Below are 25,761 nucleotides of genomic sequence, written 5' to 3'. Positions count from 1 at the left end.
TCGCCCCCCCCAGCCCAGCGCCCCCCCGTGCCGGTTCAGCGCCCCCCCCAGCCCAGCGCCCCCCCGTGCCGGTTCAGCGCCCCCCCCAGCCCAGCGCCCCCCCGTGCCGGTTCATCGCCCCCAGCCCAGCGCGCAGCATGGCCGAGCCCAGCACCGAATGCAGCATCAAGGTGCTGTGCCGATTCCGGCCGCTGAACCAGGCTGAGATCCTGCGGGGGGACAAATTCATCCCCCTCTTCCAAGGGGACGACAGCGTCATCCTCGGGGTAAGTGCCCCCCCCCCCCGCAGCCCTCGCCCCCGCTGCGCCATCGGCACGGCCCGGTGCCCAGCGCGCCAAGAACTGGGGCTGCCTAGTGTGTGTGTGTGGGGGGGGCTCCCCAACCTTCCCCCCCTCCCGGCTCCATCAGCCGGCAGGTTGTTGTGGGGGGGAGAGGCATTGCAGAGCTTCCATCCCAGGGAGACAGCTGGGTGTGGCCAACCGGGCTGGGATTTGGCTACTGGAGCGTGACCCATAGAAAACAGGAACAGGTGGGGGTCCCCAGCTGACACCCCCCCCCGTCTGCCTGTCTGTCCCTCCCTAGCCTGCCAAGCCCCGTCTCATCCGCTCTCGACCTTGCCAGGTGAGAGGTGAAGGCGCTGCCCTACCTGCAGCCAGGCCTGGGGCCTGCCAGCACCTACCTGCCCCAGTGCCCTGCAGATGCCCTGTGGGGGTGCCCTCTGGGGGGCTGGCTGGGCCTGGGGACCCAAGTGGCGCAGGGAGCTGCCTGCCCGCCGGTTGTTTACTTCAAGGTGTCCACGCCCCGGCACGCTGTCCTCAGATCCATGCGGCCGCCGTAATCCGGGCGAGGGCTGAGCCAGGGCTGAGCCGGGGGTTGGGGGTCGGCCCTTTGGGTTAGCCAGGAGTGAGGTCCAAGCGCTGAGGCCGGGCTGCATCGTAGGTGCAGGTATTGGGGGGGGGTGTTTCAGATGCTCTGGCCGGGTTCGGGGTCCCCTGTCATACTGGGCAGGGCCTGATCAAGGTTTGGGGGGTCCCCGTCCTGTGGGTGCAGCAGAGACCATCCCTTCTTCCCCAGGCTGAGGAGATGAGGGTGAAGGGGAAACTGAGTCACCAATGGGGGGGATGACCCCAGGGCAGGGGCTGAGCTGGGGCCAGAGCCCAGATCTCCTGCGTGGTAGATGAGGGTTCTAGCCACTAGATGACACTGCCTCCTGTAGCCAGCATTCCCCCCCCTTCACCCCACCCGTCCCTGTGCTGGCTGAGGCCTTGTTGTGACTCGCAGGGCCGTCTGGGGGCCCACTTGCACCTGGGGCCCAGCACAATCCCTGGAGAATCGGGCCCACTAACATCCCCGAACGTGGCTGTAGCAGATGCTCCGCCCCCCCCCCCATGTTGCTGGGAAGGGGGGGGCTGTGCGCTGGCTGGGGGGTGTCCCTGCCTGGCTTTGTCCCTCGTTTGCCATCTGACTGGAGCTGGGGGGGGGGGGGTTGTGGCTGAGCTAACGGAGACGCCTGCACTTTCCCCTCCCCGCATAACGGCCCTTCCCTGCCCATCCCCGCGCCCAGCAGCAATGCCAGCCTGCAGCCCCTCCCTCCATTGTGCCAGCGGACGCCAGGACGGATCCCCCCTCCTCCGTCTCCTGCTTCCTCCCCCTGTGCGGCTGGGGGGGGAGCCCCCTCTGCAGTCGGTAGCGGAGGGGGAGCAGCTGGTTGGAATTGCTCCCCTGGGCGGGGGTCCGGCCGCGGCTCCCAGACGAATGCGTTTGGCGACGGCCCTGCAGCAGCCGGTCCCTCCGCGCAGCGCCAGGCTGGAGGCTCCCGTTGGACCAGAGTCCTGGGGTCTGGGTGGGGCCGGGTGGGGTGTCAGGGGAGGGGGCAGCTGGTTCACAGCCCCCACCACCGCAGTGTCGGAGCCTGGGGCTTTTATCCTCAGCCGCCCTCGCGGGGGACCCTGAAACCAAACCCGCCCCAGGGAGCAACCCTCCCGTAACAGCCCAGCCCCGGCCAGTGACCCTACAATAACAAGGCAGCTGGGTACGCAGTGCAAGGGGCTGAGTGGATTTGTGATGACCCCCAAAGTGCCCGGCCTGGTGCATGACGGGAGGTGGCACCAGTCTGGCCAGCCCTGCCTTGGGGACCAGCCCCTTGGTGCCCCCTAGAGGCTGTGTAAGGGAGTAACAGCTGGGTGCTTTGGAGCTCATGGGGCAGTGAAGGTCGCAGGTTCTAGTCCCGGGTCCCCAGGCGGGCAGGAGGGCTCTATGCCAGCACTGGCCTTGCTTGAATCGTCCCCTGGCTCGTTGTGGCTCCTGGGCGGCTGGCTTTGGAGAGCCCTGGGCGCACGGAGTCCCAGGCCGGGGCGACAGGAGCTGGTGGCTGGGCTGCAGAATGGCACGCCTGCTCTGTGCCCCCTGCAGGGGAGAGGCTAGCGTGGGCCAGAGAGGAGGGGGTCGCAGCCCCACGCTGAGGCTCAGACAAAGGCAGCTGGGCCATGCCTGGGTTCCTGACCCGGCTTCTGAGCTGGGACCAGAACTGTGACGTTTGGCTCCAGAACAGCTGGGGGCTTCCGGTGGCAGCTGCCAGTCATCACTGGCCCCCCCCAGGCTCTTCCCGCTGCCCCAGGGCACAAGGGGTTTCTTAGCCATGGGGGGATGAGGGGGGTGAGGGGGGTGCCCATGGGGCTGGGGGCGGTGAGTGGCTGGGGAGTGGGACCCACAGGCTGAGCTGGGTGTTTGGTGCGGGTCCCTCGTGGGCTTCTCGCTGCTCTGTCTGCTGCGTCCCAAGGGCACAAGTGAGGTGAGTTTGCTGGGCCTCGGCCAAGGCCCCATTCAGGCGGATTGCCACTTCCCCTCTGGGCTCGGCTCTGTTGATATCACCGCGCTGGAGTGAGCCAGACTGCGGGAGAAGGGGCGTGGGGCAGGGCTGGGGAGCCCGGGGCAGGGCTGCGGGTCGGGAACAAAGGGCACCAGGAGCGCGGGGGGAAGCCCAGGGCTGGGCTAGCAGGAGGCTGGGGCGGGGGCAGGAGTGAGGGGCAGAGCCGGGGGGATTGGACTATCAGAGGACTAGGGGGCAGGGGTGAGGTGCTGGCAGAACGGGGGGGCAGGCGGAGGGGGGAGGTGCTGGCAGAACGGGGGGGCAGGGGGGAGGTGCTGGCAGAACGGGGGGGCAGGGGGAGGGGGAGGTGCTGGCAGAACGAGGGGGAGGGGGAGGTGTTGGCAGAACGAGGGGGAGGGGGAGGGGGGAGGTGCTGACAGAACGGGGGGCGGGGGGGGAGGTGCTGGCAGAGCGGGGAGCAGGGGGAGGGGGAGGTGCTGGCAGAACGGGGGGGCAGGGGGAGGGGGAGGTGCTGGCCTGTCCCGTGTCTCTCTTGATCGGGGTAGGCTCTGGCCCCTCCAAGGGTCGATCAGTCCCTCTGCTCTTCTGTCCCTAAGCGCCCTGGCGGGGGGGGGGGGGGGGCAAGGAGCTGCCATCTTGTCCTGGCAGAGCTGGGTCTGGGCTGTGGCCTGGCCTCCTGCCTCCATGGGGGGGTGAACCGGCGCCATCTGACCTCTGTGTGTCCCAGACCAGGCCTAGTCTCAGGAGGCCACGACCCCCCCCGCCTCATTTCCCTCCCCCCCCCACAGTGTACCCCCCCCATGTACCTGCTGGCAGGGCGGGGGGGTGTAATTCCTATTGAGCTGAATGTTAACACCCTCCCCGCCCCCCCCAGGTAACCAGGGCTGTAGAGGGGGGCCGGTTCAGCCCCCAGGAGAGGGCTGGTGACGGGGGCTGGGGGGATCAGATGTCGAGTGGCTGGGCCAGGCTCCGTTCCTGGGTCTTCCGCTTCTTTGTTGCCCCCGTCCCCCCAGCACTGAGGAGGTGGGGGGGGGGTCGCGCTGCTGAACCGGGCCGGGGATCCCTGAGCTCCTGCCTGTGACCCAGTCACCGGGGGGGGGGAGTCCCCCCCCAGCCAGAGGCAGCTCACAGTCAGCAGGGAGACCCGAAGGGTTCTGAGGCGATGGGGACACCCCAGCATTGCAGGACTGGCAGGGGGTTGGATCCCAGCACTGGCCATGACGCTGCCTGGCTGGGCTGGGGGTCCGTGGGGCAAACTTGTGTGTTGTGGGGGGGGTGCTGGGGACTGACCCCCCCACTTGTTTCCCCCCTCCAGGGCAAGCCCTATGTCTTTGACCGCGTGTTCCCCCCAATACCACCCAGGAGCAGGTGTACCATGCCTGCGCCATGCAGATCGTCAAGGGTGAGCGGAGTGGGGGGGGCGCTACATCGAGTTTAGCTGGGGGGAAGGGGCGGGGAGGGGCTGGCTGCAAGGTGGGGAGGGGCAGTGGTCCAGGAGGGAGGGGAGATCAGTTGGGGGGTGCAGGGGCAGGATGCAGTGGGGGGCAGGAGGGGGAGAGGTGTGGCGGGCAGGAGCGGGACAGGATGGGGGTGCTGGGGGAGGGGCAATTATATGGATGTGGGGGTCGGTGGGAGGAACAGGATGGGATGGGGGAGCAGGGGGAGGGGCAGCAGGGGTTGGGGGGCCGCGGGGGGGGGAGCTCTCACTGACCTGCCCTGTCTCCGGCAGACGTGCTGGCCGGGTACAACGGCACCATCTTCGCCTACGGGCAGACGTCGTCGGGGAAGACTCACACCATGGAGGTGAGACTGGCAGGGGAATGAGGGGGCCCCCATGGGAATGGGGAGCTGGGGACAGGGAGACGGGGGCGCCCATGGGAATGGGGGGCTGGGGGACAGGGAGATGGGGGGCGCCCATGGGAATGAGGGCCTGGGGGACAGGGAGACGGGGGGCGCCCATGGGAATGGGGGGCTGGGGGACAGGGAGATGAGGGCGCCCATGGGAATGGGGGGCTGGGGGACAGGGAGATGGGGGGCCCCCATGGGAATGGGGGGCTGGGGGACAGGGTGATGGGGGCGCCCATGGGAATGGGGGGCTGGGGGACAGGGAGATGGGGGGCCCCCATGGGAATGGGGGGCTGGGGGACAGGGTGATGGGGGGCGCCCATGGGAATGGGGGGCTGGGGGACAGGGAGATGGGGGGGCGCCCATGGGAATGGGGGGCTGGGGGACAGGGTGATGGGGGGGCGCCCATGGGAATGGGGGGCTGGGGGACAGGGAGATGGGGGGGCCCCCATGGGAATGGGGGGCTGGGGGACAGGGTGATGGGGGGCGCCCATGGGAATGGGGGGCTGGGGGACAGGGTGATGGGGGGCGCCCATGGGAATGGGGGGGCTGGGGGACAGGGAGATGGGGGGCCCCCATGGGAATGGGGGGCTGGGGGACAGGGTGATGGGGGGCGCCCATGGGAATGGGGGGCTGGGGGACAGGGTGATGGGGGGCGCCCATGGGAATGGGGGGCTGGGGGACAGGGAGATGGGGGCGCCCATGGGAAGGGGGGGCTGGGGGACAGGGAGATGGGGGGCCCCCATGGGGATGGGGGGCTGGGGGACAGGGAGATGGGGGGCGCCCATGGGAATGGGGGGCTGGGGGACAGGGTGATGGGGGGCGCCCATGGGAATGGGGGGCTGGGGGACAGGGTGATGGGGGGCGCCCATGGGAATGGGGGGCTGGGGGACAGGGTGATGGGGGGTGCCCATGGGAATGGGGGGCTGGGGGACAGGGTGATGGGGGGCGCCCATGGGAAGGGGGACTTGGGGAGAGGGGCTGGGGGATTTGCCCCTTGGCCTCCCCTAAAAGCTGCTGGGAGGGAGGGCTTGGGGGCCTGGAGCTGGCCCCCTCCCCAGGGTGACTGTGCCCACTGCTGTCCCCCCCCTTGCCCCAGGGGAAGCTGCACGACCCCCAGCTGATGGGCATCATCCCGCGCATCGCCCGTGACATCTTCAACCACATCTACGCCATGGACGAGAACCTGGAGTTCCACATCAAGGCGAGTGGGGCCGGGGGGGCGGGTCTCTGGGGTCCGAGATGCTGGAGATCGGAGCCAGGAGGAGGGGCTCTGGGATGGGAGCTGACAGCAGGGGGGCAGCCCTAAGGAGGGAGCTGTGGTAAGGGGTCTGGTCTGGGGTCAGAACTGGGGGCGGGGGGGGGGGCCTGGGGGATTCTGGGGAACTTGCAGGCTCTGGGAGAATTTAAGGGAGGCCCAAGACTGGGGGGGGGGGGGGCTGCTCTGGGGATCTCTGGGATGGAACAGGATGGGAAGGTTTCTGGAGACTGGGGGCCCAGAGCCCCTGTAGGGGTCCCCCCCGTTCACCCTCCCCCCACATGCTCTGTGCTTACATGGCCCCATCTCTCTCCCCTCCCAGGTTTCTTACTTTGAAATTTACCTGGACAAAATCCGGGATCTGCTGGATGGTGAGTTGCCCCCGGCGAAGGGGGGTACGGGGAGGGGGCTGCCTGCGAGGGTGGGGGGCTGTTATGGCTGCATCCGGAGCAGCTGAGCTGGGGAAGCAGGTGGGGGGTTTGTCCTGTGAGATCCTGGACCCCGCTGCCCGCCCCCCCCATTCCAGCTCGGCCCTTTCTTTCCCCAGTGACCAAGACCAACCTGTCGGTGCACGAGGACAAGAACCGGGTGCCCTACGTCAAGGTGAGGGGGCGAGGTTGGGGGAGGGGCCCTAGGGAGCAGCCAAGGTGCTGGCAGGAGAATCCCCTGCTGCGTGGGGGGGGGGGGGTGGAGCAGAGCAGGGGAGCCCTGTGCGGCTGGGGGGTGGGGGATTACGGGGGGTGGTGGCCCCCCCATCAGGCAGCGTAGGGTTGAGATGGTGCTGAGTGGGTGGGTGTGGAGGCGGGGGGCCGGGGAGGGGATGTGGGGGGTGAGGACCCCCCCACATGAGGCTGACTTACCCCCCCCCCCCCCCCCGCAGGGCTGCACCGAGCGCTTTGTCTCCAGCCCAGAGGAGATCCTGGACGTGATCGACGAGGGCAAATCCAACCGGCACGTGGCCGTCACCAGTGAGCAGCTGGGGGCACCAGCCTGTGGGGGGGGGGGGGTTCCCTGGGGCTCGGCCCTGGCATGAGGCGGGGTCCAGTCCTGGTGTCACGACCAGCCCCTGCCCCTGGGGTGGGGGAAACGCAAGGGGCTGGGGCCCTGCTGACTCGGGCGCCGGCATGGGGGGCCTGTACGTGGTGGGGGTCCCTGTGCCTGGGGGGCAGGGATCGCTGTGCCCAAAGTTGGGGGGTCTCTGTGCACGGGAGGGGCAGGTGGACTCTGTGTTGGGGGGGGGCCTCTGTGGACAGGGCTGCGTGGACCAGGCAGGGGACTAGGCTCTGGGGGTGGGGCTGTGCGGATGGGTGGGGCAGGGGGCCCATGGGGTGAAACCCGTGGGGCTGTGGTGGGTGGGGCTAGCAGGGCAGGGGGTGGGGCTGCGGGCAGTGGGCGGGGCTGGTGGGGCGGGGCTGGGGGAAGGAGGGGGGCTCCGGGTGCCTCCGCCCACCCGCCGTGTCTCCCCCCAGACATGAACGAGCACAGCTCCCGCAGCCACAGCATCTTCCTCATCAACATCAAGCAGGAGAACATGGAGACGGAGCAGAAGCTGAGCGGGAAGCTCTACTTGGTGGACCTGGCTGGCAGCGAGAAGGTGCCAGGGCGGGCGGGGGGGGGGGGGGGTTGAGTGTGCGGGGGGGGCTGAGTATGGGAGGGGCTGAGTGAGGGGCGGGGAGGAGCAGGTGTGTGGGTGGGGCTAAGCAAGCGGGGGGGGGGGGGCAGGCAGGGCTAGGACGTCCCCTATGGGTCCTCCAGAGGCACCGCCCCATCCTGCGTGGGGGTCTGTGCCCGGATGCCTGGCTTGGGGGGAGAAGGCCCTGCCCCCGGGGGGCCGCTGGCTCATCCCTGCAGCTGCGCCCCTGGGGGGAGCGAACCTTAAGTGTGCCACGGCCCCCCTTGGGGGGTCCCTCCTGCCCTGGGGGGCCGGGCCTGGCATGGGTGGGGCGCCCCTCTCCCCCCATAACCGACGCCCACTCGCCGCAGGTCAGCAAGACGGGCGCCGAAGGGGCCGTGCTGGACGAGGCCAAGAACATCAACAAGTCGCTCTCGGCTCTGGGCAACGTCATCTCAGCCCTGGCGGAGGGAACGGTGAGAGATGCCCCCCCAGGCACCTCCTCCCTCTCCCCATAGGCCCCTTTACCCCGACTGGCCCCACCTGCCCCGAGGTGTCAGGGAAAAGGGCTCCCACCAGCTCACAGGCTGGAGGGTCCCACAGCTGCGGAGACTGGGTCTGCTGGGCACATGCTGTGTCCCCCCGATCGGCTGCCTCCACCCCCCCAGCTTTCCCCCTCCCCAGAGCCCAAGCTTGGAGCTGGGTGTCTGCTAAAAACAAAGTGGGGAATTTTCTGTAGCTACGTGTATGCAGCCCTGTGCGTGCCTCAGTTTCCCCAGGTGGAAGCAGTAGATGTGGGATCTTTCGGAAAGCCTTTGGTACGGTCCCGCATGACCTTCTTGTACCAAGCTGGGCGGGGTGGCAAGTACTTTGGAGGGCAGGGTCAACATTCAAAATGGTCTGAGGAAAACAGGATGCAGTTCAAGAAGGACAAATGCAGAGAGCTCTGTGTAGAGAGGAACCCTCTTACAGACTGGGACCCGACTGTCTGGGGAGGAGCCGGGCAGAGAGGGATCTAGGGGTCATAGTGGACCACAAGCTAAAGATGAGTCAGCAGGGTGATGCTGTTGCCAAAAAAGCAAATGTGATTCTGGGCGGCATGAACAGGAGGGTGGTGAGCAAGACACAAGAGACGATTCTGCCGCTCGGCTCGGCGCGGGTCAGGCCTCCGTTGGAAACGTGTGTCCGGTTCTGGGCACCGCAGTTCAGCAAAGATGTGGAGAAATTGGAGAGGGTCCAGCGAAGAGCAACACCAATGATGGACGGTCTAGAGAACAGGAGCTGGCCTAGGCGGGGAGGCTGAAAGAATCGGGGTTGTTTCGATTAGAAAAGAGACGACGGAGGGGACATGACGGCAGCTTTCAAGGATCTAAAAGGGGGTCACATGGAGGAGGGGAAATTGTTCTCTTTGGGCCCTGAGGACAGGCCAAGGAGCAACGGGCTTAACCTGCAGCCAGGGGGGTTTAGGTCGGACGTTAGTAAAAACGTCCTTTCCGGGGGATGAAACACCAGGATAAATTGCCCCGGGGCTTGTGGAATGGCCAGCCCTGGAGATGTTTAAGAGCAGGTTGGACGGACGCCTGTCAGGGATGGTCCAGATGGTGCTTGGTGCTGCCGTGCGGGCTGGGGAAGGAATTTGATGCCCTCTCGGGGTCCCTTCCGGTCCCAGGCTGTGGGGCATGTGCTGCATTGGCCCCTCGGGGGCGGAGAAGGGCTGGTCTGTCTCTGCGGAGGGCTACAGGCGAGCGTGATTGAGGCCTGACTGTCTGGGGAGGATCCACAGAGACGCTGTTCGCGGCCTGGCTCCGCCAGCCTGTCGCCTCCCCTCCCCGTGTCTCCTGGCCAGGCCTGAGAGCAAAGCACGCTGTGGGAGGGGAACTGCCATGCTGTGGAGGGGAAACTGAGGCACGCTGGTGGTCACAGACCTGCCACAGACCCTCCCCGCTCTGTCCCGGTGCCTCATAACCGCCCTCCTGCGCCCCTTGCAGAAGACCTACGTGCCCTACCGGGACAGCAAGATGACGCGGATCCTGCAGGACTCGCTGGGGGGGAATTGCCGCACGACCATGTTCATCTGCTGCTCGCCCTCCAGCTACAACGACGCCGAGACCAAATCCACCCTCATGTTCGGCCAAAGGTACCAGGGCAACGCCCGCTTCCTGCCCCCCCCCCCCCCCGGGGTCCCTTCTCCATGGCGCTGCCCGCTCCCTGCCCCCCCCGGGGTCCTCCCCCCATGGCGCTGCCCGCTCCCTGCCCCCCCCGGGGTCCTCCCCCCATGGCGCTGCCCGCTCCCTGCCCCCCCCGGGGTCCCCTCCCCATAGCGCTGCCCGCTCCCTGCCCCCCCCCGGGGTCCCCTCCCCATAGCGCTGCCCGCTCCCTGCCCCCCCCCAGGGTCCCCTCTCCATGGCGCTCCCTGCCCCCCCCCAGGGTCCCCTCTCCATGGCGCTCCCTGCCCCCCCCCCGGGGTCCCCTCTCCATGGCGCTCCCTGCCCCCCCCCGGGGTCCCCTCTCCATGGCGCTCCCTGCCCCCCCCGGGGTCCCCTCTCCATGGCGCTGCCCGCTGCCTGCCCCCCCCCGGGGTCCCCTCCCCATGGCGCTGCCCGCTCCCTGCCCCCCCCAGGGGTCTCCTCCCCATGGCGCTGCCCGCTCCCTGCCCCCCCCGGGGTCCTCCCCCCATGGCGCTGCCCGCTCCCTGCCCCCCCCGGGGTCCCCTCCCCATGGCGCTCCCTGCCCCCCCCCCGGGGTCCCCTCTCCATGGCGCTCCCTGCCCCCCCCGGGGGTCCCCTCTCCATGGCGCTCCCTGCCCCCCCGGGGTCCCCTCTCCATGGCGCTGCCCGCTCCCTGCCCCCCCCGGGGTCCCCTCTCCATGGCGCTGCCCGCTCCCTGCCCCCCCCGGGGGTCCCCTCTCCATGGCGCTCCCTGCCCCCCCCCGGGGTCCCCTCTCCATGGCGCTACCTGCTCCCTGCCCCCCCCGGGGTCCCCTCTCCATGGCGCTGCCCGCTGCCTGCCCCCCCCGGGGGTCCCCTCCCCATGGCGCTGCCCGCTGCCTGCCCCCCCCCGGGGTCCCTTCCCCATGGCGCTGCCCGCTCCCTGCCCCCCCCAGGGGTCTCCTCCCCATGGCGCTGCCCGCTCCCTGCCCCCCCAGGGGTCTCCTCCCCATGGCGCTGCCCACCTGCCCCCCCAGGGGTCCCCTCTCCATGGCGCTACCCACTGCCTGACCCCCCCAGGATCCCCTCCCCATGGCGCTACCCACTGCCTGACCCCCCCAGGATCCCCTCCCCATGGCACTGCCTTGTCCCTCCATGGGGTCCCCTCCGAGGGTCCCCTACCCACTGTGCTGGCACTGTGAATCTCCCCCCCCCCCCCCCCCCCCCCCGAGGATGGGCCCAGAGCAACAGGCTGGATCCGCCAGCCAGTCCTAGTCACCCTGTCCCGGATGGGGTCCCCAAGTGGCCCTGACCCTGCTCAGGAGCTGGGGGGTGGGTGCTGGCCAGGAGATGGTGAGAGCTGGCCTGGGGCGGCTCGGCTCTCAAGGCCGGTGGGGGGGCCTGGATCCAGGGCGGGGGCAGAGCCAGGGAGCGCTGGAGGGGGGGTGTGGGGGCAGCACCTCAGCGGAGGATCCAGCTCCCCGGAGCGCTGTCCCTGGGGTGCTGCGCTGGGGGGGAAGGCTGGGCTGGCGGGGGCGGGGCTGTTTCATGGGGCCCCCGTGAAAGGCTCCCCGCCCCTCCCCAGGGCCAAGACCATCAAGAACACGGCGTCGGTGAACCTGGAGCTGACGGCCGAGCAGTGGAAGAAGAAGTACGAGAAGGAGAAGGAGAAGAACAAGACGCTGAAGGACACGATTGGGAAGCTGGAGGCTGAGCTGAGCCGCTGGAGGAACGGTGAGGCCGGGCTGGGGGCCCAGGCGTCCGGTGGGGATGGGGAGCTCGGCCTGCCAGGTGGGGAGAGGGCTCGGTTCTCCAGGGCTGAGTTTCTGGCTGTCCCTGGGGACCGGTGGGGGGGTCCCTGAGATGGCTCCGGGGGTTACCCTGCCCCCTCCGCCCCAGGGGAGAACGTGCCGGAGACGGAGCAGCTGAGCGAGGAGGAGAAGCCGGTGCCCGACGCCCGTGACGAGACGCCCGTCAACGACAACTCCTCCTCCATCGTCATCCGCATCTCGGAGGAAGAGCGGCGCAAGTACGAGGAGGAGATCCGCAAGCTGTACAAGCAGCTGGATGACAAGGTCAGCCCCCTGGTGCCTGCCGTGCACCCCCCTCCCGCCCCAGTGCCCCCTGCCGCCATGTGCCCTCCTCCCGCCCCGGTGCCCCCTGCCACCATGTGCCCCCCTCCCACCCCAGTGCCCCCTCGTGCCTGCCGTACACCCCCCTCCCGCCCCGGTGACCCCTGGTGCCCGCTGTGCACCCCCCTCCCGCCCCGGTGCCCCCTGGTGCCCACTGTGTACCCCCCTCCCACCCCAGTGCCCCCATGCTGCTGCACTCCCCCCTCCTGGCCCGGTGCCCCCTTCCACTGCGTGACCCCCACTGTGTCCAGTGCCCCCCCGCCCTGCTGCCACGTGCCCCGCCCCGGTACCCCCTGCTTCCCTCCCCTCTGCCTGTTGCTGCACCCCCCTCCCATGCCAGTGCCCCCTGCCGCTGCACGCTCCCCCTCTCCCCCCAGTGCCCACTGCCACCCTCTCCAGCCAGAGCAGGCCAGCAAGCCCCTCTCTTGCCCCCTGCGCTGGGGGGACGGGCGGCGCTGACCCTCCCCTGTCTCCTGGCCCCAGGATGAGGAAATCAACCAGCAGAGCCAGCTGATGGAGAAGCTCTCCCAGCAGATGCTGGAGCAGGAGGAGGTAAGAGGGCGGGGCAGGGGGCGGCAGGGGGGCGGGTGGCTGAGGCAGGCTGGCCGGGGGCGGGTGGGTCAAGTGTGGGCCCCCCAGCAGCCCCTCACCGGCTCTGCCCCCCCAGCTGCTGGTGTCCACGCGGGGGGACAGCGAGCGGGTGCAGCGGGAGCTGAGCCGCCTGCAGGCGGAGAACGAGGCGGCCAAGGAGGAGGTGCGGGAGGTGCTGCAGGCGCTGGAGGAGCTGGCCCTCAACTACGACCAGAAGGCCCAGGAGGCGGAGGAGAAGGGCCAACAGAACCAGCTGCTGGTGGATGAGCTGGGCCAGAAAGTGGTGAGCAGGGGCGGGGCCAGGCTTGGGAGGGCGGGGCCAGGCATGTGGGGGGTAGGGCCTGGCTTGGGGGCGGGGCCAGGCATGTGGGGGTGGGGCCTGGCTTGGGAAGGCGGGGCCAGGCATGTGGGGGGGGTGGGGCCTGGCTTGGGGGGGCGGGGCCAGGCATGTGGGGGGTGGGGCCTGGCTGGGGGCGGGACCAGGCATGTGGGGGGTGGGGCCAGGCATTTGGGGGGGCGGGGCCGGGCATTTGGGGGGGCGGGGCCTGGCTTGGGAGGGCGGGGCCAGGCATGTGGGGGGTGGGGCCTGGCTTGGGAGGGCGGGGCCGGGCATGTGGGGGGTGGGGCCTGTCTTGGGAGGGCGGGGCTGGGCATGTGGGGGGTGGGGCCTGGCTTGGAGGGGTGGGGCCTGGCTTGGGAGGGCGGGGCCAGGCATGTGGGGGGGCGGGGCCTGGCTGGGGGGGCCAGGCATGTGAGGGGTGGGGCCTGGCTTGGGAGGGCGGGGCCGGGCATGTGGGGGGTGGGGCCTGTCTTGGGAGGGCGGGGCCGGGCATGTGGGGGGTGGGGCCTGGCTTGGGAGGGCGGGGCCGGGCATGTGGGGGGTGGGGCCTGGCTTGGGAGGGCGGGGCCGGGCACGTGGGGGGTGGGGCCTGTGCTGGGTTCTGAGCTGCTCCCCCCCTGCCCCCCCAGAGCACCCTGCTGGCCCTGGAGTCGGAGCTGCAGCGGCTGCAGGAGCTGGGCAGCCGGCAGCGGAAGCGGGGGGCCGAGGTGCTGAACGGGCTCATGAAGGACCTGAGCGAGTTTAGCGTCATCGTGGGCAACGGGGAGATCAAGCTGGTGAGTGGGGGTGGGGGTGGGGGGCAGCTCTTAGCCCTCAGCCTGGTGGAGATCAGTGGGGTGGGGGAAGGGAGGGGGATGAAGTGGGGCGAGGGAGGGAGGACGCAGATGGAGGGCAGCTCTTTGCTCCCCCCTGGTTTGTGGGGATCAGTGTGGGGGGGAATGAACTGGTTGGTGGGGGGCGGACAGGGGACGGAGGGCGGCTCTCACTCCCCTCCCCCCAGCCGGTGGAGATCAGCGGGGGGGGGACATGGGGGGGACGGAGGGCGGCTCTCACTCCCCTCCCCCCAGCCGGTGGAGATCAGCGGGGGGGACAAGGGGGGACGGAGGGCGGCTCTCACTCCCCTCCCCCCAGCCGGTGGAGATCAGCGGGGGGGGTATGGGGGGGACGGAGGGCGGCTCTCACTCCCCTCCCCCCAGCCGGTGGAGATCAGCGGGGGGGGACATGGGGGGGACGGAGGGCGGCTCTCACTCCCCTCCCCCCAGCCGGTGGAGATCAGCGGGGGGGGACATGGGGGGGACGGAGGGCGGCTCTCACTCCCCTCCCCCCAGCCGGTGGAGATCAGCGGGGGGGGACATGGGGGGGACGGAGGGCGGCTCTCACTCCCCTCCCCCCAGCCGGTGGAGATCAGCGGGGCCATCGAGGAGGAGTTCACGGTCGCCCGGCTCTACATCAGCAAGATCAAGGCGGAGGTGAAGGCGGTGGTGAAGCGGTGCCGCCAGCTGGAGGCGCTGCAGGTCGAGTGCCAGCGCAAGATGGCCGTGACGGGCCGGGAGCTGGCCGCCTGCCAGCTGCTCATCTCCCAGGTGGGGGCGGAGCCAGGCGGGCGGGGGGCGGAGCCGAGGTTCGTGGGGCGCGGGCACCGAGGCAGGCTGTGGGGGGCCCTGGCTGCGGCTGGGGGCCATTGCATTGTGGGTTGCCTTGCTGGGGGCCGTGGGGCTGGCCCCTGGGCGGGGGCTGAGTGGGATGGGGCTGGGGCCAAGGCCGTGGGGCTGGTTCTGGGGCAGGCGTCGGAGCAGGGGCTGGGAGTGTTGCCGAGGGTTACAGAGAGCCGGGCCATTGGGTCCCTGCTGGGCTGGGGCAGCCTCCCTCAGTGGGTCCCAGCGGACACCCCCCTCCCAGCCGGGCACCAGTGCAGTGCCCAGGGAAACTGAGGCACACGCCCAGGGTTTTTGCAGAACAGCCCAGGACAGCAGAAATCCCACACAACGGAACAAAGCGAGCAGAGTGAATCCAACTCCTGCCATGTCACATGGGTGTCATGGGGCCCCGGGGCAGGGCACGGTGGGACCAAGGAGCTGGGGCTGGGACTGTGGGGCAGGGCATGGTGGAACCGAGGGTCTAGGGCCAGAGGTGTAGGCCGGGTGTGATGGGTCTAGGGCTGTGGGGCCAGGTGTGATGAGACTGTGGGAATGGGGCTGGGATGGTCGGCCAGGTGTGATGGGGATGGGCCTGGATGTGGTGGGGCTGGGGCCGTGGGGCTGAGGGGATGAGGCTGGGTGTGGTGGGGCTGTGGGGCTGGGGCTGGATGTGGGGGGGCTGGGGGTGGGGGGACCAGGTGTGACAGAACTGTGGGAATGGGGCTGGGGCCGAGGGGGACTGGGCTGGCCGTGGGGGGGCTGGGGCCGTGGGGGAGCTGGGGCCGAGGGGACTGGGCTGGCCGTGGGGGGGCCGAGGCCGGGGGGACTGGGCTGGCCGTGGGGGGGCCGGGGCCGCCTGGGAGCTCAGGGCCCCTCTCCCCGCAGCACGAGGCCAAGATCCGGTCGCTCACCGAGTACATGCAGAGCGTGGAGCTGAAGAAGCGGCACCTGGAGGAGTCGTACGACGCGCTGAGCGAGGAGCTGGCCAAGCTGCAGGCCCAAGGTGCGTGTGGGGCGTTGGGGGGCAGGGCCTGTGGGGCGGCCTCCCCTGACCCTCTGCTCCCGGCCCCACAGAGACCGTGCACGAGGTGGCCCGGAAGGACAAGGAGCAGAACCTGATCCAGGACGCTGACGAGGTCAAGGTGGGGCCCAGCCCGGCTCTGTGCAGGGAGGGGAAGGGTGGTTCTCTGCCCTCTCTGGGGCTACCTCCCCCGGCCCCCCGCCCCCGATGCATGGCCCACTCGCTGGAGGAGCGCGATAACCATCTGGGGGTGCAGTGAGCCCAGAATGGGGGGGTAGAGCCCAATGGGGGGGACGTGGGGCTCTAGGGTAGGGGCAGGGGCATGGTGGCAGGGTGAGGGGCCGAACCGGGTGGGGAGCCCAGTGGGGAGTGAAGCCTGTAGAGAGGAATCCAGGGACTCAGCGAAGAGGGGGAAGGTCCGGGCCCCCTAGGGCTGGCTGGGTGGGATATGGGAGGGGTTTGGGGTGGAGATTCCAATAGAAGAAGATATGCGCCCCGGGGTGGGGCAGTTTGGGGTCCCTGGGGTGGGGCCCGGCGCTGGCGGCTGGCTCTGGGGCCTGGCGGGGCGGTTTGGGGCCCCTGGGATGGGGCCCGGTGGCTGGCTCTGGGGCCCCTGGGTGGGGCAGTTTGGGGTCCCTGGGATGGGCCCCTGGGCGGGGCGGTTTGGGGCCCCTGGGCGGGGCTGGTGCTAACGCCTGTCATGCAGAAGGCCCTGGAGCTGCAGCTGGAGGGGCACCGGGAAGCCCACCACAAGCAGCTGGCGCGGCTGCGGGACGAGATCAACGAGAAGCAGAAAGTCATCGACGAGCTGCAGGAGTGAGTGAGCCGTGCCCGCCCTCCCCCCCCCCCATGGGGGAGGGGGTGTCCTAGGTGGGGGAGGGGCCGGACGGGGCCCCGGCACTGACCGGCTCTGTCTGTCCGTCCCGCCGCAGCCTGAACCAGAAGCTGCAGCTGGAGCTGGAGCAACTCCGGGCCGACTACGAGAAACTCAAGAGCGAGGAGCAGGAGAAAACCATCAAACTGCAGGAGCTGACGTGAGCCCCCCCCCGGGACCGAGATCTCCCCTCCCCCGCACCAGGGCCCCCTCTCCCCAGGCCCAGGGCTGAGGGCCCAGCCCACAGGGCCCACATGAAGCCCCCCCAGGCGGTGGGTTGTGCTCCCGGCCGAGGCCTGATCCCGTCTCTGCCCCCAGATTTCTGTACGAGCGCCACGAGCAGTCGAAGCAGGACCTCAAGGGGCTGGAGGAGACTGTGGTAAGTTTCGGGGAGCTCCCTGAAGCCAGGAGGCTGTGGGGGGGGCAGGAGGGGGGCGTCCTGAGCTCAGCTCCGTCCGTCCGTCTGTCTCTGCCCCAGGCCCGGGAACTCCAGACCCTCCACAACCTGCGCAAGCTTTTTGTTCAAGACGTCACAACTCGAGTCAAGAAAGTGAGTGAGCCTGGCCCTGCCCCCGTGGCCCGGCCCCCCCCACCCCTCCGGCCCAGCTCTGCCCTGCCTCTGCCCCCCAGCCCGGCCCTGTGCCCCTGGCCCCGCACTTCCAGCTGGCGCCGACCCTCCCTGCCCAGCTCTGCCCTGCCTCTGCCCCCCAGCCCGGCCCTGTGCCCCCGGCCCCGCACCTCCAGCTGGCGCCGACCCTCCCTGCCCAGCTCTGCCCTGCCTCTGTCCCCGAAGCGGGTGCTGGGTCCCCCACCCCTGGCTACCCCAGCTCCGTGCCCGCCGAGCCGGTGCCAGGCCCCACATAGAGCTCCCCCCTGCCAGCTGATGCCCTGTGCCCCCCCCAGAGCGCAGAGATGGAGCCTGAGGACAGCGGGGGGGCCCACTCTCAGAAGCAGAAAATTTCCTTTCTTGAGAACAACCTGGAGCAGCTTACGAAGGTTCACAAACAGGTAGGGCGGCGGGACTGGGAGGACGCCGGCGGGGCCGGGGACTGGCTGGGGTGGGCCGTGCAGACGGGCAGGGATGGGCACCCGCGCCGCTGCCTGGCGCCGGGCAGGCCGTCGGGAGGCTCCGGCCCCTGCATCGGCTGGTTGTATTTTCTGATCCGCGTGTGTCGTGTGCAGCTCGTGAGCCTCCGCGCCCGCCCTGAGCCCCCCTCCCCCGCTGCCCAGTCCATGCCCCCCCCACAGCGCCCAGTGCCCTGACCCCGGCCCCGTGGCATCTGCAGAGGCCTCCTCTGCCCCCCCCCCCCAACCCGGCCCCTTGGAGCGACCCTCACCATGGCGCCTGGGCTGAGAACGCCAGACTCCTGGCACCCTCGGGCGTGGGGCACCCAGCACGGAGTCTGCTCCTCCTTCCACCCTGCGGCTGCCCTGGGGGTGGGGGTGGGGGACCCCGCTGGTCCTCGCTGCCTTCCCTGATTGAGGGGCCCCTTGCTGGGAGGGCAGGAGGAACCATGGCCTGCTGCACTGTGGGGCTGAGTCTGGCCAGTGGGCACTGGGGGGTGTGGGGACAAGGGGCATTCTGGGGCCTGCTTGCCCTGCTGTGGGCTTTGGCCGCGCTTCCCACCCCCAGCTCTGCCTCCCCCCCATCTTGCCTCGCCAAGCCTCCCGCCCCCAAGCCCCCTCTGGCCCTGCCTAGCCCCCTCCCCTCTTCTCCCTCCCAGGCCCCGTCTGGCTCTGCTGAGCCCCCTTCTTTGCCCCCCACCCTGACTTGTGCCCATCTCCATCCATTCTCAGTGTGTCTCCAGCTCCCACTGCGCCTTAGTATCCCCCCCTCACTGGGGGGGGGGGGTCTCCCCATCATGGCGGAGTTGGTGTCACGCTCCTGTCACCCAGCAGGGGGCGCCCGCCCGGCCCCCTGTGCCCCCGGGGCTGGGTCCTTGGGAAGGTAGCGCAGTGCCAGGGCAGAAGATGGGGCATGACCGGGCTGCTTGCCTGCCCCATCGCCCCACTCCCCTGGGGGCCCGTGGGAGCCTGACAGGGCGGGGGCTGCCCCCGGGGGGCGCTGTGTTGAGTCACTGCTCTGTGTCCCCTCTCGCTGCCTCTCCCTAGCTGGATCTCTGGGTCTCCAAGGTACCGTACCCCCCTCCCGCCTGCTCGCTTGCTGGCCAGGCCTGGCCGGAAATGTTTGCGGAGCTCACTGGGGGGGCGAGAGGTGGCCCCTCCCTCTTGCTGGTGGAGCCGGGACAGGACCTCTCCCCCACCTCCAAACATGTCCCCTTCCCCAGCCGCAGGCGGGACGGTCTCTCCGAGGCCGGGAGAGTGCCCATCAGGACCCCGGGCACCTTCCCTCCCCTGGCAGCATCCGTGCCCCTTTCTCCCAATCCCCAGGAGGCTTGGCACCCAGGATGGGGAGGGTCCGGCCTCTGCGGCAGGGTCTCAAAGGTTTTCTGGCCCGGGGCGGCTGCATCAGACGGCGCCTGTCCCTCTCCACCCCGCCGCAGCTTGCTCCCCGCTTCCGCATCCCCCTCGGCCACGCGCTCGGCTTCCGCTCTCCCCTCACCGCCGCCACCTGCATGCCACACGCCCCTGGCGCTGCCTGCCGGGGCGGGGGGCTTGTGCCTGGCAGAGCTGGGGGGTGCGGGGTCGGCCTGGGGGAAGGAGAGACCTGCCCCCCTCCCCGTCTGTCCCGTGGCAGGCTCCGGTCTGGCTCCACGTATGGGCGCAGGAGAGGGGGGTATGAACCTGGACAAGTCTCCGTGGGCACAGGAGAGAGAGCCCGGGGGGAGGTGCCCGTGACCCCATGGTGCTGGCAGGGTGGGGGCAGCAGTGGAGGCCGAGAGAAGGGTGGCAGACACTGGAGCCCCTGGCATTCCACAGGCCTCCCTTTCTTGGGCCACCCCTGCCCTGTCAGCGGCCCTGTGCATGGGAATCCCTGCCCTGCTGTGAGGCTGGATGGATCTGTGGAACTGCCTGCTGCAGGAGGGGGCTGAGGCTGAGAGCTTGGGGGGCTTCGGACCAGGGAGCAGAGGGGGTAGGATCACATCCGGATGGCACGCGAGGGGCTGCAACCCCCCATTCCCTGCCCCAAACCAGTGGGGGCAGCCCCTAGGGCAGGTAATTCCTTAGCCTGCTGCTGGGGGGAAGGGAGGAGATGGGGCTAGCCGTGCCGTGGCTCCCTGCGGAGGGCGGGGGGAGGTCTCCTCTGGCCTCCGCTGATAGCCCCCTTGTCTCTCGGGCCCCCCCAGCTGGTTCGTGACAATGCAGATCTGCGCTGTGAGCTTCCGAAGCTGGAGAAGCGGCTTCGGGCTACAGCTGAGAGAGTTAAGGCCCTGGAGGGTGCACTGAGGGAGGCCAAGGAAGGGGCCATGAAGGACAAGCGGCGCTACCAGCAGGAGGTGGATCGCATCAAGGAGGCCGTGCGGTACAAGAACTCCACCAAGCGCGGCCACACGGCGCAGATCGGTGAGCGCCGCCCGGGGGCTGGGGCAGCTCGGGGGGCCCCCGTCCCATGGGAGCAGGCACGGACACCCCCCCACACGGCGCAGATCGGTGAGCGCCGCCCGGGGGCTGGGGCAGCTCGGGGGGGCCCCCCCTTCCCATGGGAGCAGGCACGGACACCCCCCCACACGGCGGAGGGCGGGGCTTGCCGACAATTCAGGCTTTGGCCTGCTCTTTGAAATGGTCCTGCAGGCCGGACAGGGCCCATGCGGTGCCTTTTAATGGCTCCCTCGCCCCCCTCCGGACTGGCACCCCCGGCCCCTTGAGCCAGTGCAGCCGGAGCCAAGGGCAGGGCGCTCCCCCGCTGTCTGAGGGCCGGGCGCTTCCCAGTAGGGATGTGAAAACCTGACCGACTATCCCAGAAGCATTTGCTTATTGGAGAGTCTGTTGACCAGTCGATTTTCCTGCTCCTCCCCCCCCCCCCCTGCCTTTATGAGATAGAGGCAGCTGGGGGGACGAAGGGGTCCTTCAAAGTGGCAGCTGCTTTGAAACCCCAAGGCGGCGTTTTAAAGGGGCAGCCACCACACAGCTGATCTGTGGATCAGCTGTGCAGCGGCTGCCCCTCTGGCATTTCAAAGGGGCAGCGGCTGTGGAGCCCGGGGTCAGCTGAGGACTCCCAGCTGACCCCGGGCTCCATGGCTGCCCCTTTGAAACGCTGCCTCCGCAGGTTTCAAAGGGGCAGTGGAGCCCGGGGTCAGCTGGGGACTCTGAGTCCTCCGCTGACCCTGGGCGCTGGGGACTCTTGTGCATTTCAAAACAGGCACCCGGGTGCAGTGCAGCCCGGACTCAGCGGGACCTCCCCCTGGCCCCTGCAGGCTGAGTTCCGCATTCCCCCTTTGAAACGGACCAGAGGCCCGCGGGGGTCCGGCCGGGACTCTTGTACCTTTCAAAGGCGGAACCCGGACGTGCCTGTCGATGAGTCGGTGGAAACTCCCTCGACTAGTCACTCAACCGCATTTTAACATCCCTGTCCCCAGCCGGCCTGGTTCAGCCAGAAAAAGCTGCGTCTGCCCCCTCCCGGCGCCCCATGACCGGTGATTTCTCCCTTTCAGCCAAGCCGGTGCGGTCTGGGCATTACCCAGCCTCGCCCACCAACCCCTACGGTGCCCGCCACGCCGACTGCCTCAGCTACACCAACAGCCTCTTCCAGAACTACCAGGCGGCCTACGGGCAGGGCTCGGATGCCTAGTAAGTGCCAGGGACGGGGCTGCCCCCCAGGTGCCTGAACCCCCGGCCAGGTACCTGCCCTCTGGGGCTGGCAGCCCCGCTGCATGTCTCAGCCCACGGGGCGGCACTGCCAGCTCTTAGGGCATGGCTCCCCCATTCACCCCTCTCCCCCGCTGCGGGGCCCTGGGCCGTGGCCTTCCCATGGGCAGCTGTCCGGGCTGCGGTTCTCACGGCGCCGTCTCTCCGGGTCTCCCCTTGCTCAGCTTTGCCAACGCCTCGTCCAGCAGCGGCACCGGCTCCTCTGGCGGCTCCCTGGTCCCCTACCAGAAGCTGAATGTGGATAACGGTGAGAGGGGCCCGGGGGAGGGGGGAGAGGCGGGCAGATGGGCAGACCCGGGGAGCCAGGGGCCCGGAGCCTTTGGGTGCTGCAGCTTCAGCTGAGCCGAGGGGCTGGGGGGTGTCTGGGCTGGGGGTGGCCCAGCGGAGATGCCCCAGGAGCTAGGATGGACCCCTCTGATGCAGCCCTTTCCTTTCCAGGGAACACTACAGACATCAACGATAACAGGTGAGGCAGGGGGCTGGGGCGTGGTTTGGGGCGAGGCCAGGGACCCCCCCCGCCGTGCCAGCCCAGCTGGAATCTCTCCCCTGCCCCCCTGCCAGGGGGCACCACAGGGAGGGCGTTGTCCATGCCCCTGGGAGGTGTGGGTACAGGCCCCAGGGTGGGAGCAGTGGGGAGGGGGAGGCCTCCTGGGCCAGAGTGGGGGGGGCAGGGCTGAGCTCTCGCTCTGCCCTCAGAAGTGAGCTGCCCTGCGGCTGCCAGGCTGACGAACAAGCGAAGCTGTTCCCCCTCCACCAGGAAACAGCAGCCAGCTAATAGTGCAGCTGGTGAGTGTCCCCCCCATGGGCCCTCTGCCCCCCCCCCCCACTGCCAGGTACAGCTCTGTGCCTCTGCCCCCCCCTCCCTTGCCGAGTACTGCCCCATGCCCCTGCCCTGTCCCCCCCACCCTGCTGGGTACAGCCCCGTGCCCCTGCCCCCCTCCCCCGCCCTGCCAGGTAGAGCCCCTGCCCTCTGCCGAGTACTGCCCTGTGCCCCTGCCCCGTCCCCCCCCCCCTGCTGGGTACAGCCCCGTGCCCATCCCCCACCTCCACCCCACCCTGCTGGGTACAGCCCCGTGCCCCTGCCCCTGCCAGGCCCCTAAACTCCTGTCCCCTTGTTAGGGAGCCCCTGCTGCATGCCTTGGAGAGCCCCCCAGCTTTGCTTCCAAAGGTTCACAAACAGGTGGGGGGTTTGGTGGGGCGGGGGGGGGCTAGAGCAGAGGGCTCAGCTGGAAGGGGGGGGCACTTGCTGGTGAGTGGGGTGCCCGGGGCACCGAGAGGGCTGTGTAGCCTGAGGGGCCGTGTGCTCTGCCCTGGGCGTCCGCTGTGCTGCTGCCTGGTACGGGGCAGGCTGGGCAGGGGTGGGGGGAGGTCCCAGGCCCCCGCCCCCGTGGGCATATCCTGTGTTCTGATCCATGGGTCATGCTGCCCACGAACTGCCAGGCCTGCCCGGAGCCCCCACCTTGGGCTGCACCCCTAGTCCACATCCCCCCCTGCCCCCCAGTACCCTCACTGCCCCACCCCGGGCTGGGGCTGACCTCCGCTGGTGGCATCTGCCGCAGGGCCCCCCTGTGCTGCTCCTGCTCCCCCAAGCTGTTCAGTGCTGTGTGCGCCACCTTCCCGCAGCCCCCCGACCGCGCTGGCACTGCCCCAGCGCCTGCCTGTTCTGTCTCCCACACTAACCCTGTCCCGGGGGTCGACCCCCGAAACTGCTGGGGGCTTCCTCTCTCCTCTGCCCACCCCTGGGGCCAGCCGGTCTTCCCCAGCCCCCCTGCCCAGCCCAGCCCAGCGCTGGCCTCCGGGGCGGGTCTCTGGGGTCCGGGGCAGGCTGAGATTTCACCTCCTGCCTCTTCTCTTCTAGTTTCTAACTGGGCCTGAGGCCTCTGTTCCGCATGCTGCTCTCTGGCTTCCCGGGGCCTCTCTACTAACCCCCGTCTGTCCGTCCGTCCGCCTGTCCTGCTCTCTCGTCTCCTGTGTCGCTCCCCAGCCGCTGCGCCCGCTCTCTCCCGCTCTCTGTCCGCGGTGGCGTTGGGGCTCGGCAGAGGAGCTGGCGTTATGGCCCCTCTGCCCTGCTTTTAAAATGCCTTAAGCAGACGCCATGAGGAATGGCCGGCACCGGGCCCAGGCCAACCCCTCACCCCCCCCTTACACCCCTCTCGGTGCAATCAGCCTGCACCCCGGTCCCAGAAGCTGGGGCACCCTCGGGTGCTGCCCCTCCCCTGCGATACCGGGCCCTGCGGAGGAAAGTGTCCCCAGCCAGGGGCGCCCTGTGCAGAGCCAGCTGCAGGGAGCCTGGTTTCTCAGCGGGAGAGGCGAGCACCCTTGGGTGCCAGCTGCAGCCTCGCGGGGCTGTAGGGGCGCTGCAGCGGGAGAGGTCAATGCCTTGGGCCTCTTTCCTACCCCCCCAATGGCTGTCGCCCGCCCCACCAGGGGGCTCGTTCCTGGGCAAGCCGGACGTGCCCGGGACAGCGCCTGGGGCCCTGTGTGCGAGCCACACGGTGCATCCTGCCCCCGGGGCCCTCTCCTGCCCCAGGGGCCTGCCTGCTCCTTTGCCCCCCTCCCCCGGGGGCACGTGCGCTCTGAACGCCTTCCCCAGCGTCACGGGGGCGGAACGGGGCTCCCCTTCGGAGCCGGCACCTGGGGCAGAGATGCTGGGCTAAAAGTGGGGGAGGTGCTGCCATTGTTATGAAGTCTGCTTGGGGGCACCCCCCTGTGCCCATTATATAGCGGGAGGCCCTCTTGCCCGCCACTGTCTGAACAAACCGAAGCTGCTGCTACTCCCGTGTCGGTGTGTTTCCCCCCATGTCTCTGGATCCCTGGGCCTGTGGGCAGCCGCCTCTAGCTTGTGTGTGCGTGTGTGTGTGTGTGTCCCAGGGGAGGGCACAGATCCTGCCCCCCTCCTCCCACGGCGTCACAGCCGCAGCCCCCAGAGCGGCCCAGCGGCGCGGTCGCCCTGCCTCACACCCAAGAGATGGGAACGCACAGGCCCCACCCGCCCCTGCTCAGATCACACCAAACGTTGCATGTTGGAGTAAAAAGTGTTTATTTAAAAAAAAAATGCAATCAATAAAACACACGTCAGACCGAGTGAGTCCCCTGGTGTCTGGGGAGCGCGCGCGGGGGGGAAGGGGGGACGCGGGCGCAAGGCAGGAGCAAGAAACGCTGGTGGGCAGGCGCCGTCCTTCGGCCTCAGGTGTGTGCAGCACCTTGCACAGCAGCATGGTCCGTAACGGGGGTTCCTCCGTGGGAATCACCTTTGCCAGCCCGCGGGCCTCTGACCCTGCCTTGGAGCGAGCCGAGCGGGGGATTTTTGAGGACCAAAGAGCAGGGAAGTCGAACCCCCATCCCAGGCTGAAATGACCCCACACGCCCAGTGTGGGGCACGCAAGCTTCCTCCTGAAGTTGGGGGGCGGGGAACTTGCTGCCTGAAAGGACAAAGCCAGGACAAAACTCACCCCTTCCCCCTGCCTCAGCCGGCCCTGAGCCAGGCTCCTCCCAACCCGGTTTGCATCCATTTCACTTTGTATTGCCAAGAACCCCAGATCCAGCGGTCGCTCGCCTCTACCTGCGTGGGCCATAGAAGAGACATTCGCCTGGCTCCAAGCATGGCCCCTTCTGCCCGTTTTGGGCTTGGCCCTGGGAGTGATGCCAGTGCCCAGCCCACAGCAACATCCCTGAGCTCTGATTTCTGCTCCCTCGGCTCTCACGAGAGAACCCCAAGCGCTCTGCAGCAGAGGGGTGATGTGAATACTGGGGGGGCTGCCACTTGGGATGTGATGCGGTGGCAGGGGTCAGAGGCATCTCCAGGGGCAGGATCTGATCTGGCACAGCTGCGGGAGTGGGACCAGCCTCAGCCCCCACTGGATCCATGGGGCCTGAGGGGCAGGAGATCGTGACCTTCGCCTTGGGGTTTTGCAGCCGGTGGCCCCTACCATCCTGCCTTTACCTACAGCTCCTGCTGGGTAGGGTCACAAGAGTTGGGGGGCCATTCAACCCTCTAGTCCCTGGGTTGAGAGCTTGTCCCTGGGGGGCCCTCTAGTCCCTGGGGGGCCATTCAACCCTCTAGTCCCTGGGTCTCGCGGCTGCAGGGTGAGCTCAGTGGGGGCGCTAAGGCAGCTCCTCCCCCCCCCCCCACTGCTGACCAGGAGCTGGCCTCCTGGCCACCCCGCCAGAGTCCCCTCCTACACCCCAAAGCTCCCACCCTCAGCCCCACCCTGCACTCCAGTCACATTCTGTTGGGCGGAGGGATGAACAATTTTCTGCCACCGGGTCACGAAGGGGAGTTTGAAACCCGCTGCTGCGTCCAACCCGTGAACACCAGCCGCTGAACGTCGCCCCCTCTCCGACCCGCTAACCCCGATGTGGGGGACCCCTTCCCGAAGCGCCGGCCTGGGCCTGGGTCCCCAAGAGACAGAGACTCCGGCGCTGGCGAATCAGCCCCCTCGTCACCAGCTTGTGTTACTGTCCAGGGGACTTCGCCCCACTCCCGCTCCCAGCCGTCCTCCGTGCCCCCCCGCCCTGCTCTCTCCCCACGACCCTCGCCCCCAAGGGGCCCAGCCCCGGCCCCCAGCGGCCACCCGAAGCCACAGCCCGAGGAGCCCCCCACCCCCTCTCCTGCCGCCCCGGGAACTGGTGGCGCCGTGTTACTCTCCAGTCACTGCTGTCCAGGGACCCCCCCCAGCCTGGCCCCCGCCAACAATCCCCCCCCAG

At 69.4% G+C, this 25,761-nt stretch overlaps 1 protein-coding gene across 1 annotated transcript; it reads left to right on the top strand.

Annotated features, from left to right (window-relative positions):
• Positions 1-73: 73 nt before the first annotated feature.
• Positions 74-24,138, top strand: KIF5A (kinesin family member 5A). Its single transcript, XM_075901769.1, is given in 30 exon segments — positions 74-266; positions 4,146-4,173; positions 4,176-4,232; positions 4,560-4,633; positions 5,775-5,879; positions 6,256-6,304; positions 6,481-6,536; positions 6,814-6,901; positions 7,403-7,527; positions 7,917-8,021; positions 9,534-9,682; positions 11,278-11,426; positions 11,592-11,767; positions 12,308-12,376; positions 12,492-12,698; positions 13,385-13,531; positions 14,150-14,338; positions 15,278-15,395; positions 15,467-15,534; positions 16,120-16,229; positions 16,346-16,447; positions 16,606-16,666; positions 16,766-16,837; positions 17,191-17,295; positions 19,536-19,752; positions 20,841-20,976; positions 21,219-21,301; positions 21,493-21,520; positions 21,751-21,840; positions 22,913-24,138. Coding segments are annotated over 29 exon segments (3,081 nt in total). The 5' UTR covers positions 74-137; the 3' UTR covers positions 21,830-21,840; positions 22,913-24,138.
• The last annotated feature ends 1,623 nt before the right edge of the window (positions 24,139-25,761 follow it).

The sequence above is a fragment of the Pelodiscus sinensis genome, chromosome 19, assembly GCF_049634645.1.
Source record: "Pelodiscus sinensis isolate JC-2024 chromosome 19, ASM4963464v1, whole genome shotgun sequence".
Lineage (NCBI taxonomy): Eukaryota > Metazoa > Chordata > Testudines > Trionychidae > Pelodiscus > Pelodiscus sinensis.
This window is presented reverse-complemented; position numbering and strand designations above follow the sequence as displayed.